Consider the following 19,829-nt stretch of genomic DNA (forward strand, 5'->3'; position numbering starts at 1 on the left):
CACAGCACTGTCATAGGCAGTGTGGCCAGGGGCCTCTCTGCACACTCTGGGGTCGGAACCCCACAGGAGGAGCTGGCCCTGGACCCTCCCTGGGGTCCACAGCCTGCTCCCACCAGACCTAGGGTGCCAGGACACCCCTAGACTCTTATTATTCACTGTATCCCTGATCCTCACCCTTTGATGAGGCCCCACTTCCTGTCTCGCCCCACTATTAACTGGACTATGCCTTCTACCACTGTGTTCTCTCATCCCCTGGCTCTGAGAAAGCCGCAGAAGCAGCAATGGGGAGTGTAAGAGTTCTCCTGTGGGCTCAGCCCTGATTCACAGGTAAGGCCCTAATTGCCTGATAACCCTACCAGGGACAGCCAGACATCCCTGAGCCACTCACCCACCCTGCAGACCACCCTGAACTATTGCCCTGGGCTGAGCTTGGAGGTCCTGGGAGCCACGGAGCCAGCCCTTCTCTCCAAGGTTCCCAGTCAGGGGCAAGGAGCTGCCATGGAAACTCACAAACTTCGATTACTTATTTCAATACGAGTAACACACGTTTAGTGCGCAGAAATGAGGAAGTACACGTGAGCAAAAGAGAATGAAAAATTGCCAGCAACTCCACTGAAAAATGACCGCCGTTTTTCACCTTCGCTGCATGTACTGGTCTGTAATCTTTTTTTTTTTTTTTTCCTGAGACGGGGTCTCGCTCTGTCACCCAGGCTGGAGTGCAGTGGTGCAATCTCAGCTCACTGCAAATTCTGCCTCCCGGGTTCACACCATTCTCCTGCCTCAGCCTCCTCAGTAGCTGGGACTACAGGCGCCGCCACCACGCCCGGCTAATTTATTTTTTTTTGTGTATTTTTAGTAGAGACCGGGTTTCACCATGTTAGCCAGGATGGTCTCCATCTCCTGACCTCGTGATCCGCCCACCTCAGCCTCCCATCTGGTCTGTAATCTTCTATTTGTGGAAATGATCACCGTTTTACACCTTTACTGCGTGTACTGGTCTGTAATCTGCTATTTGCACTTATGAGTGCATGTGAGTATTTTTCAGCCACAACAGACATTTCCACAGCATGTTCCTTAGCAACTGCCTAGTGTGTGATATAAGAGGCTCATTTGGCCCGTTCCTCAGTGGTGGCTTTCAGAACTGTTTCTGATTCCCTCCAGCCCTTCAGTGAATTTCCCCATGACCTGCTCAGCTGCAGGCGACTTTCTGGGCATTGGGCATACAGCTGTTCACAAAACAGCCACTTGTGCTGACACATTTTTGGTCACATCCTATCAGTTCTTTCAACTGCTGACTGGATGAGGTATGCCAGGCCAAAGGGCACACCTCTGGGATTTGCCCTCCCAAAGGCCTGTGCCTGTCAGGGTGGGCCTGTGTTCCGGATTGGCCCAGCAGTGGGCACCAGGCATGACCTGCAGGGACAGAGCAGGTTCCAGATGAAGCAGGGAGAGAGAGCCTGGGTCCTGGCCCTGTGAGAGCAGGTTCCAGATGAAGCAGGGAGAGAGAGCCTGGGTCCTGGCCCTGTGTGCCTGGTCTTATGACCATTTTGGCCAGGGCTTCACCAAGCAGCTGTTTTCCCAGCTCCCGGACGGGGCTGCTGGAGCTGGGCACGGAACAGAATATTTGAAATGGGGCCACTCTAGGCAGTCCCAAGCTGCTGAGGTACCTTTTGGACCCAGCTCGAGGCAGCCATTGCCTGCAAGGATCTGGGTGGTGGGGAGCCCAGGCTTCCACCCAAGGCCACCAAGGGCGGTCCCAGCCTGGCCCTGCCCCTACCCTGTGCCTCCACCCCTGCCCTTCCTATGCTCCAAGGCAGGTAGGGAGGCGGGAGGCCAGTAGCTCAGGAACCCAAACCTGTTGGGCAGGTTTTGAGAGCTGTGGAGAGAGGACAGGCTGGAGAAGGATGCACGGCCTGCCCTGGGCTTGCCTGTTCCCTCCTGAGCCTGAGCCTGAGCCCCTTACCTTTCTGACCCCATGAGGCACGCGCTGGCTCTGCTGGCTCCCCTGCTGGGCCTGGGCCTGGAGCTGTCCCTGAGTCAGCTGGCAGCGGGGGCCACAGACTGCAAGTCCCTTGGCCCGGCAGAGCCCCTGACATTCACCCCAGCAGCCAGGGTCCGGTGGCTGGCCCCTCGAGTTCGTGCGCCGGGACTCCTGGACTCGCTCTACGGCACCGTGCACCGCTTCCTCTCCGTGGTGCAGCTCAATCCTTTCCCTTCAGGTGAGTGTGCACCTCCCCGGCGAGGGCCTCATCATTTGGGTCCCCAGCCAGGCTTCCTCTGTCCCCCTCTGCCATGAGATGTGCCCAATAGGCACTGGCCGTCTTCCTGGGGTAGAAGGCGGAGGACCCAGGGCGGGCTCCAGAACCTGCTGTGTGACTGTGGGTAGGCCCTGTGTCCTCTCTGAGCCTCAGATGCTCTGTCTGTAAAGTGAGGAGGTCACATTAGAAATACATTAGACCCGACTCAGACATCCTCTGAGTCTAGTGGTGCTTGGGTTAGGTGGTCCAGGAGTGGCTGAAGGACCCTCCCAGTCTTGTCCCTTGCTGCTTGAGGGGAAGAAGGGCCAGGCCAGGCCCCTTCTCTGCCTTTGCCCAGGCTCAGGACTGACCTGTAGGGTCCAGGAGGAGAGGTCTGCAGCCTCTCCTCTCTCACCCTCCGGTAGCAGTGCTGAGGTCAGGGCAGGATGGCGCAGGGCTGCAGTGATGCAGCCTCCTGCGAGGGTGCCATGGTGGTGGCAGGTGCCCTGCCTCAGAGCCACTTTACCCTGGCAGTGGGGAGAGGACGGACACAGGGCAGGGCGGTGGCTGCCCCCAAATCCTCAGCTTGGCTCTTTCCGGTAGAGTTGGTAAAGGCCCTGCTGAATGAGCTGGCCTCCGTGAAGGTGAATGAGGTGAGCAAGCTGGGGAAAGGTGCTGGGGGAGGGAGTTCCGGGGTGAGCAGCAGGACGGGAGCAGAAAAGCTCCCAGTCCACTCAGTCCCCCAGGCGGGGGCTCAGGCATCCTCGCCCCTCCTCTGTGGGCCCTGCCGTCCGCAGACCTGGATGCAAACCACAGCTCTGCCATTTACTGGCAATGAGGTTTGCAGGGAGCTGGAACTTCCTGAACTTCAGCTTCCTCCCGTGTAACATGGTGATGAGCAGTAAGACTGCGGTCGCCTCTAGGACGCGTTGCGTGAGATACAGGCCATGCCCCCGACGGCACTCCCGCCCCTTCTGGTTTCCCTCTGGACTCTGGCAGAAGCCAGGGCTGGGCAGTGGGGGTCGGGTCGCCCCTCATGCCCTGCCGCCTGCCCAGGTGGTGAGGTACGAGGCGGGCTACGTGGTGTGCGCCGTGGTCGCGGGCCTCTACCTGCTGCTGGTGCCCGCTGCCGGGCTTTGCTTCTGCTGCTGCCGCTGCCGCCAGCGCTGCGGGGGGCGAGTGAAGACGGAGCACAAGGCGCTGGCCTGTGAGTGTGCGGCCCTCACGGTCTTCCTGCTGCTGACCACCCTCTTGCTGCTGTAAGGCACTGCCCAGAGCCCGGGCGGGGCGGGCTGTGGCCCCAGGCTCCCTCTTACCCCGCAAGCGCCTCCCTCCTCCCTCCGTTCCCACAGGATTGGCGCGGTCTGTGCCTTAGTCACCAACCAGCGCACGCATGAACAGATGGGCCCCAGCGTGGAGGCCGTGCCTGAGACCCTGCTCAGCCTCCGGGGCCTGGTCTCTGATGTCCCCCAAGTGAGCACTGTTACCCCTCACCTGCATGTGCCCCTGTGAGCACCGGGCCCGGGCGGGACAGAGCCGAGTGGGCTCTCGCTGGCCCATCACCAGAGCATCTGAAAGCCGCCTCCTCTCCCGCCTTGCCTGAGCGTCCACCACCCTCAGGGTGGATGCCACAGGGGCAGGGAAGGGGCCAGGGAGAGATGGGGGTCAGGACTGCGGGTGACCAGGAAGGGCAGCCTCAGGGCCCTTGTGTTTGCCTAGGAGCTGCAGGCCGTGGCACAGCAGTTCTCCCTGCCCCAGGAGCGCGTCTTGGAGGAGCTGGATGGTGAGGGTCTCACGGGCTGGCAGATGGGCCGGCTCCAGGGACCCTGCTCGGGTGCCTCGGTGGGGGCCTCTCACTCCCTCATTCTGGATCCCACCTGGGAACAGGCTGGTAGAGGTGGGGATCAGGCCCACCGGAGAGCAAGAGTGGCCACCACTCAGCTGCTGGAGGAACAAGCCGTGTTGCCCCTCCTCCACTCCCCTCCACCCCCTGGCTCCTGCAGAGCCCGGTGGGGCCTGGGGAGGCAGGATGGGAATGGGGGGGCCCCTCCATTCTTGGGGCCTCACCCTGCAGACTGCCGTGTGCCCCGCAGGTGTCGGTGTGAGCATTGGGAGCGCGGTCCACACCCAGCTCAGGAGCGCCGTGTACCCCTTGCTGGCGGCCGTGGGCAGTTTAGGCCAGGGTGAGCTGAAGCTGCCCCTGGATAGTGTGGAGCCCAGCGGGTGTCCTCCTGGGGCGGTCCCACCTGCCCCCAGCCCTGGATTTCCTGAGCCGCCTCTGCCCCACCTATGACTTCCCCATCGCTGTACCCCAGGATCCAGCCCCCTTCCCCTGGCTTGATGTACCCAGGGGCAGTTTCCATTGTAGGCAGGAGGTCAATGATTTGCAGGTCCCTTTGGCTGGGGGAGGGGAGTTCTGGGATGCCTATGGGGGCCACTGTTCAGGCTGGGTGTGGGTCTCTCAGCCCTGCAGGTCTCCATGCACCACCTGCAAGCCCTGAATGCTACAGTGGTGGAGCTGCAGGCCGGGCAGCAGGACCTGGAGCCAGCCCTCCAGGAACAACGGGACCGCCTCCTCCAGCTGCTGCAGGAGGCTGGGTGCCAGGGAGATTGTGCAGGTGCCCTGAGCCGGGCCCGCACCCTGGAGCTGGGTGCTGACTTCAGCCAGGTGCAGACCAGGACAGAGTCCTCTTAAAGTCATGGAGGGCTGGCTGCCTGCCGCTCCTGGGATCCAGCAAATTCCCAGTCCCCTTCCCCGATGTTCCTCCCTTGCCCCACCCACCCGGGTTAATGCCGGTCATCCTGGCTGTGGGTAGAGTGCTCCCCGGGCCGCGCCCTCTGCGTGAGCTTCACGTGTGTGAGCTGCTCGAGTTCTGGCTGCCGCCAGGGGCCGTAGGAGCCATGGCAGTCCCCATTTTACACTTGAGGACATTGGGGTTCAGAGGCACCTGCCCCCTGCATCCGCCCTCAGGGATCCCCTTCAGGCTTCTCCTTGACCTTTGTAATAACCCACCTTCCCCCGTTTCAGGTGCCTTCTGTGGACCATGTCCTGCACCGGCTGAAGGGTGTCCCCGAGGCCAACTTCTCCGGCATGGTCCAGGAGGTGAGAGCCACCCGGTCTGCCTGATTCCTCCCTCACCTGCCAAGTGAGGGCCTCCGTTTCCCCCTTTTGGGCAGGAACCCAGTTGAACCTAAGACTTGGGGCCCCACCCACCACACAGCACCCTGGGCAGGGGACTCCCGACCATCCTTGGTGTGCACACAATCTGTGCTCAGAAGGGACAGCTGGGACCTTTAAGGCAGCAGGCGTCTGGGGGTGGCAAGGGAGCAGTGCCCAACCTGAGCCCAGAGGGCAGGCGGCTCCCTCGGGTGGAGATGGGCCAAGGGGGAGGACTCGGTGTTGTGAGTCAGCGCCCAGGACCCAGGACCTGGAGCTGGGGAAACGGTGAGTCAGCTGTGCTGGGTGGCTGGAGTGGAAGGTTCCAGAAGGAAGGAAGTCAGAGCCGAGGCTGGGTGGACTGGAGCTGTACCTTCAGGAGCTAGACCTGGCAGTTGTGTGGAGGACAGCTGAGAGTTCACTGCAGTGGTGGGAGAGGGATGGGGGTAGGAAGAAGAGGTCCGGGAGGAGCAACCTTTTAGAAGTTGAGTCAGGTTGGGCCAAGGGAGGGGAGAGGAGGGCAGTGACCAAGAGAAAAGAGGGAAGCTGGGAGCACTGAGGGGGGCCCTCCCTCTAGACCTGGTGACTTTGGGGTCTCCCAAGAGGGAACCCTGGGCAGAGATGGGGAGGCCCATCCCTACTTGGTTCCTGCAGGAGAACAGCACCTTCAACGCCCTTCCAACCCTGGCTGCCATGCAGACGTCCAGCGTGGTGCAAGGTTAGGCCGCAAGGATCAGAGGCAGCTGCCAGGCACAGCTTCCCACCCCACCCCTGCCAGAGAGGCTTGTTGAGAGAGGACTGGGTGGTGGGGGACTGTCCTCCCTCTGTGGTTCCCAGATGTTCTTCCTGCCCCGCTGTCTGGTTCCTGGGCCCCAGGTTACCATCCGCGTCCCACAAGTCCCTGCTACTTTGGGCAGAGCTGAAGAAGGCCGTGGCCCAGCAGCCGGAAGGGTTGAGGACACTGGCTGAAGGGTTCCCAGGCTCGGAGGCAGCTTCCCGCTGGGCCCAGGCACTGCAGGAGGTGGAGGAGAGCAGCCGCCCCTACCTGCAGGAGGTGCAGAGATACGAGACCTACAGGTGCTGGGCACCCGCAGGGTGGGATGGGGTGGGCAGCCCAACCTCTATGCCACCCTGACACCCTGAGCCCCATTCCCAGCCCCTATCGGCCCCGACTATACTGAGCCTCTGTGTTTGTTTGTTTGTTTTGAGACGGAGTCTCGCTCTGTCACCAGGCTGGAGTGCAGTGGAGCTATCTTGGCTCACTGCAACCTCCGCCTCCCCGGTTCAAGCGATTCTCCTGCCTCAGCCTCCCAAGTAGCTGGCACTACAGGCGCCCACCACCACGCCCAGCTAATGTTTGCATTTTTAGTAGAGACAGGGTTTCACCATGTTGGCCAGGCTGGTCTCTATCTCTTGACCTCGTGATCCGCCCACCTCGGCCTCCCAAAGTGCTGGGATTACAGGCGTGAGCCACTGCGCCCGGCTGCCTCTGCATATTTTTAAGCCAAGACCCCTGACTCCACAGGCTTCCAAGTCCCTACCAGGCTGTTTGCCCTCGGAACCTGAGCCTGGAGACCACACAAGAGCTGTAGGGCCTCAGGAAGGGTCTGTATCTGCATTTCTGAAGCCCCAGCCTTGGGGTTACAGGCCACACCCAGCCACCAGGTCCCGCATCTGTCCATCTTGGTTCCAGCTGCCTCCCTTCTTAGTGACACCCGTGTCCTCTCTGTGGCAGGTGGATCGTGGGCTGCGTGCTGTGCTCCGTGGTCCTGCTCGTGGCGCTCTGCAACCTGCTGGGCCTCAATCTGGGCATCTGGGGCCTATCTGCCAGGGAGGACCCCAGCCACCCAGAAGCCAAGGGCGAAGCTGGAGCCCACTTCCTCATGGCGTAAGAGAGGGCTGGGAGAGGGGAAGGGTCCCCCCTTACGGGGCTGGCCGATTACTCTCGCTCCTGAGCATAGCTCCTGTGGCTGCCGGTGTCATCATCTGAATAAAGGGGTTGAACCAGAGCAGGAATGGCCAACAAGGAGCTCTTCCCTCCTACAGCAGGGGCAACTGCCGTAGCATCTAATGGGCACTCCTTCCCCTGAGTCAGACACAGCCTAGAGTCCTTACCCCAGCTTCCAGGCGGCCCCCACCACCCATAGGCAACAGCAGCAGAGGTGGAATCTGTTTGCCAACCCCAGACTAGACGGTCTCTAAGGCCAAGGCTGCCACATACAGTTGTACAGGCTGTTCACTGAACAAGAGTGCCTGGCTAAAGAGGTAAGTGGGGGCTGAAATCCACCGCATGTTTTACTTTCCAAGCCTCACAGCCTGACATGGGGCTGTGCCGACCTCATAAGCCCTTCGAGCCCCCTGGTCTAAGATCTTTACTCCTCAGGCCTGCTGGGATTCTGCCCTGTCAGCAGGTCGTGCCTGGCCATGCCAGGTGACTCTTTTGAGTGCTGGGTCCTGAAGCAGGTCACCTCCACGGGCCCCAGGCACAGAAGTCAGCAGTCTTGGCTCTTTGGGTTTTGTTTTGTTTTTTGTTTTGTTTGTTGTTGTTGTGACAGGGTCTTGCTCTGTCACCCAGGATGGAGTGCAGTGACAGCATCATGGCTCACGATAGCCTCAACCTCCCAGGCTCAAGTGATTCTCATGCCTCAGCCTCCCGAGTAATTGGGACTACAGGCGTGTAACACCACGCCCAGCTAATTTTTAAAATTTTGTGGAGACAAAGTCTCACTCTGTTGCCCAGGCTGGTCTCATACTCCTGGACTCAACTATCCTCCCACCTCAACCTCCCAAAGTGCTGGGATTATAGATGTGAGCCCAGCTAGTCCTGGCTCTTTGAACAAAACAGCTGTTCTCTCCCCTAGGCTGCCAGGGCCAGCCCGGGCACCAGGGACAGGGTGGGGATGGGGTGAAAGTGAGGCCGGGACAGTCAGGAATTCTGGGTTCTCCCTCCTCCCCAGGAGGCCAAGTCCTCCAAGCTCCTCTCCTCTGAAGGCTCTGTCCTGGGGCCAACTGGCTGAGCAGGCTGGCCCTGGGGTGCGGGCGGGACAGAGGGTATGGTCAGGGCGGCCAGTCCCTGCTGTCCCTCAGTCCTGCCTCTCGCCTTCCCCAGTGGCGTGGGCCTCAGCTTCCTCTTTGCTGCCCCCCTCATCCTCCTGGTGTTTGCCACCTTCCTGGTGGGCGGCAACGTGCAGACGCTGGTGTGCCAGAGCTGGGAGAGCGGCGAGCTCTTTGAGGTAGGCCCTCCTGGGAAGGGAGGTGGGGGGCAGTGTGGGCAGACAGGAGGGTTGGGGGAAAGTGGTGGTCGGGGGTAAGAGGGAGAGGGGGAGGGGAGAAGTGAGACAGACATGGCCAAGGAAAGAGACAGAAACTCGCCAGTGGATGGTGGAGGGAGAGTCCCTGAGATGCTGCCCAGGCCCCAGGGCAGGGACCTGAGAGATGGCACCCTGACCCATGCCCTCTCATCTCCTAACACTGCCTGGGAGCCGGCACCCTGGTGCCCAGGGAGCTGCAATGCTGGCCTGGGTTCTCTGCGGAAGATCGGGCCGGCCTCCCCTCCTGGGGATTGGTGGGAAGAGCCCCTGTAAGGATTTAGGGTCCAGAGGTCACCAGACTGAGAGGCCAGGTGTGAGCTGGGGTGAGGGGATGTTCCCTGCCCCTCGTCTCCGCTGTGCCACAGCGGCACAGCGCCAGGCCCTAGGGGACTGGGGTGGCCTTACCCCCACCCTGCTCTGTGCCCATTTCTCACTGCCCCATCCCCAGTTTGCAGACACCCCAGGGAACCTGCCCCCGTCCATGAACCTGTCGCACCTTCTTGGCCTGAGGAAGAACATCAGCATCCGTCAAGCTTATCGGTGAGTGGACAGCCTGGCGGAGCTGGGGACTGGGAAGGAAGGAGGAGGGCCGGTGTCCCTCCCGCCACCCCCGAGGCTCATTGTCTGCACCCCTCACTCCTCCTCAGGCAGTGCAAGGAAGGGGCAGCGCTCTGGACAGTCCTGCAGCTCAATGACTCCTACGACCTGGAGGAGCATCTGGATATCAGCCAGGTGAGAACGTTTCGGGACCTGTGAGGAGCCCTCCTCAGATCCCCTCCTCAGATCCCCTCCTCCGGTCTGTTTGCCTCTGTGGAGGCGCCGTCTCTTTGAACCCAGGAGACCTGAGAAGTCCGTGTGAGCGATTAAGGTGCCCGAGGGCAGAGGCCCAGTCACCAGCTCTGGGGAAGCTTCCGGGTGTGTGGGTGGGTCCGTGTGCACCTGAAGGCTATGTCCAGCCCCAAGCACAGCCAAGGTGGCAGCAGGAAAAGCTGGTGACAATGAGCAGGAGGACGAGGGGGCACGTGTGTCCTGGCTGAGGACGGGCATTGGCTGCGATGCTCCACTTGGGAGGGGGAGGCTGGGGAAGGACGTGGCGAGTCTGGCTAACGTTGGGGGAGGGCCTGCCAAGCTCACACAGGTGGGAGGTGGCGGCGGCAGGATTCCACCCCCAGACTGACAAACGAGCCTCTTCCTGTAACCTCTGGGCTTTGCTGGGACTTGGCGTGCAGAACTGGAGACACTCGCCAATGCTGGCGAAAGACAGTTCTAGAACGAAGGCAAGGAAGGGCTGTTTCACAAGAGGGATGGACTTTGAGAATGGGGTTCTCCTCATGGTGCACAGAAGCTGAAAGACATTCCCTCCTCGACTTCCAGGCTCCTAAGCGTATGCTGGGGAAACCCACCATCCCCTGGCCCCGGTTCCCCTCTCCCTCCCCAAACACAGAGCATGCTCGCTCCTGATTTTGCATCGTCCCGGGAAACCCTTCCAACCCCCAGATCAGCCAACCAGCCTCGGCCCACGGACAGCACAGCCACAGGGCCCAGTCCCAACTCTGTGTCTTGAACTATACAACCTGGGACAGTGATGCAGCTCACTCCTCCTTCCACCTCTTTTTATTTTATTTTATGTTTTTGAGACGGAGTCTCGCTCTGTCGCCCAGGCTGGAGTGCAGTGGCCGGATCTCAGCTCACTGCAAGCTCCGCCTCCCGGATTTACGCCATTCTCCCGCCTCAGCCTCCCGAGCAGCTGGGACAACAGGCGCCCACCACCACGCCTGGCTAGTTTTTTGTATTTTTTAGTAGAGACGGGGTTTCACCGTGTTAGCCAGGATGGTCTCCATCTCCTGACCTCGTGATCCGCCCGTCTCGGCCTCCCAAAGTGCTGGGATTACAGGCTTGAGCCACCGCGCCCAGCCTCCTTCCGCCTCTTTAACCAGACAGGAGGCCGCTGGAGCAGGCGATATCTCAGTGCTAGGCCGAGACACTGCCCTGTGGAGGAAGGCTGGCCAGGGAGGGATGAACCAGGGCCCTGGGCAGAGGAGCCCCCATCCCCTGCTGGCAGGAAGCCATGGCTCTCGAGGGGAGGCGTCCTGGGCTTTGGATTCAGATGCACTGGGCAGTCCTTGGAGGCCACCTGACAACGTACCCAAAGTGGTTGTAAGAATCCTCGCCCTCAAAGGAGATACGGATGGGTACGCAGACATGAATAAGACACAGGGCTTTCCAGAGCACGGGGAGGGCACCACGCACCTCCCCACTTCTCATGAAGCTGCTGCCACTGATGCCTGAGACACGGCCCACAGGCACCCCCCCGAGAGGGCCAGGCCTTTTCTCCTCCGGGAGAAGGCAGCCTGGAGGGATGCGGGGAGGAGAGCCAAGCTGTGCCGCAGTCTCTAACCAGCTGTGTAACCTTGGCAAGTGGACGCTCCACTCTGACCCCAGTTTTTTTTTTTTTTTTTTTTTGAGGCGGAGTCTCGCTCTGTCGCCCGGACTGGAGTGCAGTGGCCGGATCTCAGCTCACTGCAAGCTCCGCCTCCTGGGTTCCCGCCATTCTCCTGCCTCAGCCTCCGGAGTAGCTGGGACTACAGGCGCCCGCCACCTCGCCCGGCTAGTTTTTGTATTTTTAGTAGAGACGGGGTTTCACCGTGTTAGCCAGGATGGTCTCGATCTCCTGACCTCGTGATCCGCCCGTCTCGGCCTCCCGAAGTGCTGGGATTACAGGCTTGAGCCACCGCGCCCGGCCCCACAGTTTCTTATCTGTTTAACACTGGGGCTGCATTTTATGACGTCTAAATCTCTTCCAGTGATAGTAGGAAAATGCTGAGGCTCTTTCCTGAAAATGCAGTTGCGTTCATTCATTCATTCATTCATTCACACAACTAACAAACTTGTACCCTGCCCACCATGTATGAGCCTCCAGGTTAGATGCTGGGGGTTTGGGGCAGAGCAGGCAGGCAAAGCGCCACTGTTGTGGAGCTGACAGCAATGAACAATTAACCTAAAGTAACATCATTTCAGAGCAACATGTGCTTTGAAGGCCTCGACACAGCTGACGGAATAAAGAGGGGATGGGAGAGCTATTTTATTTCAGGTGGCCAGGGAAGGTCTGTGTCTTGGCCCAGAAGCCAGATAGGCACTGGAGGAAGGCCAGGTCTTGGCATTTGGGACAGGGGCCTACGGGGAGCCTGTCTGGGGCTTGGGGTGTCCAGGGCAGGGGGCCCCGAGGGCCTGCCGTGTGAGTCTGTTCTTGCGTTGCTATAGAGGAATACCTGAGGCGGGACATGGGGGCTCACGCCTGTAATCCCAGGACTTTGGGAAGCTGAGGTGGAAGGATTACTTGAGCCTAGGAGTTCAAGACCAGCCTAGGCAACTTGGGGAGACCCCCTCTATACAATTTTTTTTTTTAAAGCCAGGTGTGGTGTGTTGCACCTGTAGTCCCAGCTACTCGAGAGGCTGAGGTGGGAGGATCACTGGGACCCAGGAAGTCCAGGCTTCAGTGGGCTGTGCTTGTGCTATTACCCTCCAGTCTGGGCAACAGAGCAAGACCCTGTCCCCTCCCCCAACCAAAAATTTAAAAAAGCAATACCTGAGGCTGCATAATTTATAAAGAAAAGAGGTTTAAGTGCAGGCTGTACAGGAAGCGTGGCAGCAGCACCCGTTTCTGGGGAGGCCTCAGGAAGCTTCCACTCATGGCAGAAGGCCAAGGGGAGCCAGCGCATCACATAGGGAGAGAGGGAACGAGAGAGCCAGTGCGGAGGTGCCGCGCTCTGTCAAACAACCAGGTCTCACGTGAACTAACTGAGCAGAAACTCACTCATCACCCGGGCAACGGCACTAAGGCCTTCGTGAGGGATCTGCCCCCATGATCTAGTACCTCCCACCAGGCCCACCTTCACCCCCAACACCCGGGGGTCACATTGCAACGTGAAATTTGGCGGGGACAAGTATCCAGACCATATCGCCTGGTGACCGCCTCGCTTAGGGGAGCATCTCTGGGGTCCGAGCTCAGCAGCTGGGCATGACTCCCACCCTGCCCCCGCCCTCCCAGTACACCAACAAGCTGTGGCAGGAGTTGCAGAGCCTGAAAGTAGACACACAGAGCCTGGAGCTGCTGAGCTCAGCCGCCCGCCGGGACCTGGAGGCCCTGCAGAGCAGCGGGCTCCAGCGCGTCCACTACTCCGACTTCCTCGTTCAGGTCAGCGGTGGGCACCTCACTGGGGCTTCCTCGGCCAGGCGGTGATGGAACGAAGGGGCCCACAGAGAAGCGGGGTGTGCATCTCACCTTATCCCAGCTCTGGGCTCTTCCACGTTTCCTGGGGCCTCTTCCTGTGGAGGTATCCCCAGATCATGTGCCCCTGGGCCTGTCCTCCTGCCACCACCCAGGTCACACGGGAATGGACACCCTCTCCCCTAACCCAGCAGCGTGTGTCGCTGTTCGTGGTTCTGAACCCACTGCTGCAGCGGACACAGTGGGAAGTTACCTCTTCCTTGAGTGACACCAGAGGTGCCTTATTTGTTCTTGTTGTTTCTATCTCATTGGGAAAATGTCTGAAATATTTCACAGTTCCAGGGAAAACCCACTGTGACTCATCTGTCACAATACCCTTAGCTGGTGTCAGTTCTGTTTGATAAGACTGGGGATTGGAGGCTGGGAGCGGGTGGTTGTGGGCCCCAGGGGAGCTGGGTTCATCCCTCCTGGCCTCTCCTGTCCACCTGCAGATCCAGAGGCCTGTGGTGAAGACCAGCACGGAGCAGCTGGCCCAGGAGCTGGAAGGACTGGCCCAGGCCCAAGTGAGAGGGAAGCAGGGCCCCCACTGGGCAGCAGGAGAAACGGGGGGCTTGGGAGCTTGGGAGGGAGGACAGGGTGGGAGGATGTGAGGGCAAAGGCAGGGGACTGAGGACCACCACGAGTGAGGCCTGAGGCTCCTGACCCCTGGCTGGGCTGGAGGGTTTTGCAGCATCAGTTCTTACTCAAGCTCTGCCACCCACTGGCTGTGTGGCCTTGGGCAAGACATACAGCGTCTCTGAGCCAGAAGTTCTTCATCTGTTGGATGGACCATCCTCCATCTCAGAGCAGATGAAATCACTTTCTGGCCTCACGCGGTTGGGCAGGTGTTTCTATGTGCGCCACTTGCGGGATTTGCTGGGACAGGGGCTGTGAGGACTTTGGGATGGATGAGATGTCATGGCAGTTGCCCTTGAGGGGAAAAGTAGCATTTTATATTTATAGCTATTTAGGGTTTAAAAGTTCTCTTTGAAATATCCCATAGGCCCCGTAACAACCCCACAGGGTGGGCAGAGCCAGGAGCATCCTCAATTTCCGCAGGTGCCCCTGCAGCTCAGGCATGTTCTGTGACTGACTTGGGGCACCCAGCAAGCTAGAGTGAACCTAGAACTTGGATCTAGGCCCCCCAAACCCAGATCAGGCCCTGGAGCTTATGGAGGCTTCGGTTTTCTGCCTCTGAGCCCAGCACTCTCACTTCCTCTTGGTATGTCGGCGTGAAAGCCTGGGTGAGGGGTGGATGTGCCTGTCCTGGGTGGGGCCGTTCTGATTTTTATATCCTTGCAGGGCAGTTCTGTGCTGGGGCAGCGGCTGCAGGAGGAGGCCCATGGACTCAGAAACCTTTACCAGGAGAAGGTCGTTCCCCAGCAGAGCCTTGTGGTCAGTTTGCAGGCCCAGGGAGCCTGGGGCCTGGGGGAGGGGAGAGCTGGAGAGGGGACAGTGAAAGGGGAGGGAAGCTCTGAGAGTCTGTTCCTTCCCCTCCCCTCCCCTCCGTTTCTCTCCTCTCCCCTCCCCTCCCTTTCTCTCCTCTCCCCTCCCCTCCCTTTCTCTCCTGTCCCCTTCCCTCCCTTTCTCTCCTCTCCCTTCCCCTCCCTTTCTCTCCTCTCCTCTCCCCTCCCCTCCCTTTCTCTCCTCTCCCCTCCCCTCCCCTCCCCTCCCTTCCTCTCCTTTCTCCTCCCCTCTCCTCCCCTCCCCTTCCCTTCCCCTCCCCCAACCAGCCCTGATCTCTTCTCCACAGGCAAAGCTCAACCTCAGCGTCAGGGCCCTGGAGTCCTCTGCCCCGAATCTGCAGGTGGCTGCTGGTGGTGGGGACGTATGGTGGAGCAGGGGGGCTGCAGAGGGAGGCAGGAAGTAGAAGCCCATCGCACTCTGGACCTCAGAGCTCTGCCCAGGTTGTGGGTGGGGTCGGGAGGAGGATGGGGGTGGCGGCAGAGCCTGGGGGATCACCAGCCTTGGCCTGTCTGTGGGGGCTGAACCCTCTCCTGCCGAGTGTGCCGTGGGGTGTGTTGAATTAATGAACGGATGCGTGAATGCGGGGCACTGAGTTGAGGCTCTCATCCCCTCCAGCTGGAGACCTCAAATGTCCTAGCCAATGTCACTTACCTGAAAGGAGAGCTGCCTGCCTGGGCCACCAGGATCCTGAGGAATGTGAGTGGTGGGGGGGACAGGGGAAGGGGCTTCCAACCCAGGCTTCTCCAGTCCCAGCTTCTCACTGTGGCTCCCAGGAAAGCTGGGACTGTCCTCAAGTTGCCACGTATAGGAGGTGGCGCGGGCAGGGGGCACTGCTGCTTCCAGGACCCCTGCAGCCCAGACCTCCTCTCCTTCCTGCAGGTGAGCGAGTGTTTCCTGGCCCGGGAGATGGGCTACTTCTCCCAGTATGTGGCCTGGGTAAGAGAGGAGGTAAGTGGGGCCTCAGAGCAATGACCGATTCCCTGCCCCAGCAGACCAGCTGTTCACTCCGCTCAGCCCTGCCCCCGCCCCCAGAGCCCCTTGGGGGTGACCCAGGCCTTCAGGATCAAACCCAAACTCCCAAACCTGGCATCTGCACCCCTGCTTGCTGGCTGAGCTCTGCCCACCCCACCTCTGTTGCAGCCCTTCCCTTAGCTGAGTGTGAGCAGGGTTGGCGTTCTCCAAAATGTTTCCTCACACCGGCCTGCACGTTCTTCCCTGGGCCGGCCCTTCCCCAGCTTGTCCAGGGCCAATCCGCAAAGCCCGCCTCCCGCTGCAGACCCTTGCTGAACACAGCCTCTGCAAGCTGTCTGGACACCCACACTAGGTGGCAGGGGTCTGGGTGTACCCTGAGTGTGTCTGTGTGCCTGTGTGTGTGTGTGGATGTGCACACACATGCACACACACGTGTTGCCTCCCCAGTGAGAGTGGCTTGAAGCACGGTGCTGGGTCATAGTAGGCCTTAATCCAGGTTGGTGAACAGATGGAAAGGGGAGGGCCAGTGAGGAGCCCGTAGGGTATGTTCCCGTCTGTCCGTACCTGCCTCTCTGCATGTGTGTACGAGTGTGCGGTGGCCCCACTGGTGTCCCCAGGCCTATCTGCATCCCTGTCAACCACTCTCCCTGAATTGAATGTGGGTGTGCGCCTGTGGGTCCGGGTGTCTCTGTATCACCTGCCTCGTGTTGGCACCACAGGTGACTCAGCGCATCGCCACCTGCCAGCCCCTCTCCGGAGCCCTGGACAACAGCCGTGTGATCCTGTGTGATATGATGGCTGACCCCTGGGTGAGTGCCCCAGCTCATCAGGGCTCGTCCACCAGGTCCCCAAGCCTTCCTGCTCTCCAGCGAGGGCCGGGTGAGCAGGGTGTGAAGCCAGGCATGGCCCCTGCCCCGGCTCTGATGACCAGGCAGCTGGGTGGGGCTGGGTACCACGTGGGTTGGTGAGCCGACCTCAAGCCCTGTTGCAGAATGCCTTCTGGTTCTGCCTGGCGTGGTGCACCTTCTTCCTGATCCCCAGCATCGTCTTTGCTGTCAAGACCTCCAAATACTTCCGTCCTATCCGGAAACGCCTCAGGTGAGGGGCTGCCAGGGCTGCAGGCAGCGTCAGGGGCCAGGGAGGTGTCCTCTCCGCCGCCAGGGTCCCCCTGTCACAGCCCCTCCTGAGGCCTCCCAGGCAGAGGAGGCTCATGACTGAGCCCTGGAGAGCCGGGAAGTTCCCCGGTACGTCTGCCCCTTACCCTTCTTGCTGCATCCGTTTGGGCGCAGGTTCGTGGGACCCTTCCCATCCCCCCCAGGGCTTCCGAGGAGAAACCCTCAGGGCTCTGGGTTTGTCGCTGTGTCTGGGCTGAGGGTCTGGGGCGAGGCCGTGCTCACTCTGTCCTCGACGCTGCAGCTCCACCAGCTCTGAGGAGACTCAGCTCTTCCACATCCCCCGAGTTACTTCCCTGAAGCTGTAGGGCCTGTGGGTGAGTGTTCCCCAACGTGCTTAATTGCTCCCTGCCAGGGATTGAGGGAGTGGGGCGGGGAGGGGCCGGGGTCTGGGGTTTCCGGGGCCTCGGAGGGCAGGAAGGCTTGGCGACGTGGTGGGGTCTGGGTGTTGGGTGTGGCCTGTCCAGCAGCGGAGCTGACAGCCCTGTTCTCCCCTCCCTCCCCTTCACCCGTTTCCTTCTTAATCCGTGACAGGGTGAGGTGACCCCAGGCTGCCTGTCCTCCCCTTTGATTCAGCCTGGGCCACAGGACTTCGGTAGCTCTTGCCCCAGAGCCCAGGCTGGCATCCAGGCTTGGACCGTCCCTCATTGCAGCTTACCTGGCCCGACCTTGCCTGCTCCTTTCCACCTCTTTCTGCTCACGACCCCCATCGTTCACTCTCAGAATCGTGGGACTTCTGTGCAGCTGCAGAGCCAGCAGGTCCCTCCAGGGTCACCCCTCAGCCCACTGCTGGTGGCATCCTCACGGGAACAGCCCGTTCTCCACCTGCTGGAGCCTGGACCCTGGGGTGGGACAGAGGCCTCGTCCAACCGCACTCCCCTTCCCGTGTGTCCTCCCTGTGCCAAGCCTCCCTCTGCCCCTCTCTGAGCTCCTCGCCCCCCACCCCATCCTCATCTGGCCTCCCCGCTGGCTCCCACTTCCCTCTTATGCCCTTCCTGGCCCTTTGCTTCCTCCCTTTGTCCCCTCTTCACCCTATCCCCACTGCTACCTTGCTGGCCCAGGGGACCGCCCTGCCCAACCAAACCACTCAGGTCACGCCACTAGTCAGGCAGGGGCACCGTGGCCTAGGTCTGGGCTGGCTGCAGGCCCTGCCTCATGGCCCCTGAGCCTTCCACTGCCCCAGAGCCCCGGGCCCTCTGCAGATCCCATCCTGGATTTATTGGTGCCCAGCGGGGTGAGAGAGGCCTGTCTGAAGGCCGAGCCTCCCTGCCTGCACCCAGGTTAGAAATGGGGGTACTAGCACTTAGCTCCTCTCTGAGTGCTGGCTCCCAAGGAAGGGACCTGGGACCTGGGCCACAGTGGGGACTCGTCCTCATGTCTTCAGAAGGAAGCATCTTCCACAGCCCCCACCCAGCTTTCTTAGGAGTGGTCTGGTGGCCAGAACAGGATTGTGCCCTGCCCCTTCTATCCTGCACGTGTGGCCTAGGGTCATCCCCAGCCCATCCCGGTGTCAGCCCTGAGTGCTGGATGCTGTGGTCCACAAAGGAGGAAGAGGAGAGACAGAAGAGATGGACAGACCTCAGATCCATTAAAGCGTGCTCACTTGCCTGAGACTTGGTTCTGGGTCCTTAAAACCAGGTTTCCTAGACTGGGGCCCTGTACACAGTTGGTGTTTAATGAGTGTTTATGGAGAGGAGAGTTCTAAGGTCTCCTCTGGCTGCAGGCATCCAGGGGTTAGTCCAGCAATATGCAGCTAGGGCGTGGGTCCCAGCCTGGGAGCCTGCTGTCAGGAGCAGGCAGACCTAGACTCACAGCCTGGCTGTGATACTCGTTCGCTCAGCCTCTCCGTTTGTAAGATGGGGAGAAGAGTCACAGCCTCCGCAAAGCGTTGTGCAAATCAAATGTGATCATTCACGGAAAGCCCTTAGCAGTGGCCTGGCACAAAACAAATGCTCAGTAGGCAGAAGCTGCCTGTTACTATTGTTGTTGTTTGCCATGACTGCCCTGGGCCGGGGGTAGAGCTAGTGTCTGGGCGTAGGCCTCTGTTCAAAGGCAGAAAGTCCTTTCAGATTGTGGTTGGCTGGGTTTCAGGGAGTGTTTGTGGTGTTTGTTTTTGTTTGTTTGTTTGTTTGTTTCAAGACAGGGTCTCGCTCTGTCACCCAGGCTGGAGTGGAGGGGTGCAGTCTTGGCTCACTGCAACCTCCACCTTCTGGGCTTAAGCAATTCTCATGCCTCAGCCTCCCAAATAGCTGGGACTACAGGTGCGTGCCACTGTGCCTGGCTGATTTTTGTATTTTTTGTAGAGATGGGGTTTTGCCATGTTGCCCAGGCTGGAAGTGTCTATGATTAACTGCATCTTATAAACCAGCAACAAGTTTTCTACTAGAAATTAGAATGGTGCATACACAATGTATTGTTATCACTGTCAGAAGAGCATCCTTGAATGTAGCGTGACTGCCTCTTTTTTGCCTTTCCTAGAGGGTTTTTTTTTTTCCTTGTTACTCATCTGTTGACCTACCTGGGGGAAGTAGCACCCTTGCATTTAAAAAATAAAATTGATGGGATTACAAATGGAATAGAAGCAATGTTTTAAATATTTTCAGTTTTCTTTCAAAATTACCTATTTTATCTTTTATCTATTTGAACCTATTAAGCATAGTTATTTTAAAGTTCAGTTAGTCCCTTATATGGAGCCTCCATTAGTCTGTTTCTAGTGCCTGTTGTTTCTCTTGTTTTTTGTTAGTTTTGTCCTGTCTCCTCCCATACTTGGCAATTTTTTTACTGAGTACACGTAATTTCAGGTCTGGGATGGAGTTATCTTCCTCTGCGAGGATTATGTTTACATCTGGCAGGTGGCCGGGGATGCAGTGATCCAGATTTCTTTCATCTACTTGTAGGGAGTGAGATGATTTGAGTTACTTTAAGGGCTGGTCTACTTCTGATTCATTTGTATTCATAGGGTGAAGCCCGCTGGGGCTCCAACCCGAAGCGTAAGACATTTGCCAGGTAGCCTTCCTGTGAGGGCTTTGCAGTATCTTCTAGAATCCGCAGACCCCCTACAGAAAACGTAATCCCAGATACAGTGCATGTGTCTCTGAGTTGCCTCCTTTTCCTAGATCTTGGCCTTGTAATTCTTCACTGCTTTGTTTCCTTCCCAATACTCTCAATTAGACTTAAATATATCTATGTACATATATTTATTAAATAAATAAATAAACTTTAAAAGCTGTTCAAAATGCCCGCCAC

The 19,829-nt window shown here is 59.2% G+C and overlaps 1 protein-coding gene across 3 annotated transcripts; it reads left to right on the top strand.

Annotated features, from left to right (window-relative positions):
• Positions 1-1,836: 1,836 nt before the first annotated feature.
• Positions 1,837-19,149, top strand: PROM2 (prominin 2). Of its 3 annotated transcripts, none has more exons than XM_011956497.1 (24): positions 1,837-2,219; positions 2,841-2,890; positions 3,294-3,496; positions 3,590-3,710; positions 3,957-4,020; positions 4,331-4,420; positions 4,703-4,905; positions 5,266-5,340; positions 6,049-6,112; positions 6,312-6,471; positions 7,130-7,282; positions 8,504-8,627; positions 9,154-9,245; positions 9,353-9,437; positions 12,754-12,900; positions 13,425-13,496; positions 14,275-14,367; positions 14,726-14,779; positions 15,055-15,135; positions 15,319-15,387; positions 16,131-16,220; positions 16,403-16,509; positions 16,828-16,900; positions 17,118-19,149. In XM_011956497.1, exons 1-23 carry the CDS (start codon positions 1,976-1,978, stop codon positions 16,889-16,891), a joined length of 2,505 nt encoding a protein of 834 aa, XP_011811887.1. In that variant the 5' UTR covers positions 1,837-1,975; the 3' UTR covers positions 16,892-16,900; positions 17,118-19,149. The 3 variants fall into 3 exon arrangements, with proteins under 3 accessions (XP_011811887.1, XP_011811885.1, XP_011811886.1); XM_011956495.1 differs by having other exon boundaries at positions 18,007-19,149; XM_011956496.1 differs by having other exon boundaries at positions 18,887-19,149.
• Positions 19,150-19,829: the final 680 nt, after the last annotated feature.

The sequence above is a fragment of the Colobus angolensis genome, unplaced genomic scaffold, assembly GCF_000951035.1.
Source record: "Colobus angolensis palliatus isolate OR3802 unplaced genomic scaffold, Cang.pa_1.0 Scaffold42, whole genome shotgun sequence".
NCBI lineage: Eukaryota > Metazoa > Chordata > Mammalia > Primates > Cercopithecidae > Colobus > Colobus angolensis.

Coding starts and splice junctions, on each gene's coding strand:
- PROM2 (XM_011956497.1), top strand. CDS start 1,976: ATGAGGCACGCGCTGGCTCTGCTGGCTCCCCTGCTGGGCCTGGGCCTG. Junction 4,421..4,702: donor CGTGGGCAGTTTAGGCCAGG/GTGAGCTGAAGC, acceptor TGGGTCTCTCAG/CCCTGCAGGTCTCCATGCAC. Junction 9,438..12,753: donor AGCATCTGGATATCAGCCAG/GTGAGAACGTTT, acceptor CCGCCCTCCCAG/TACACCAACAAGCTGTGGCA.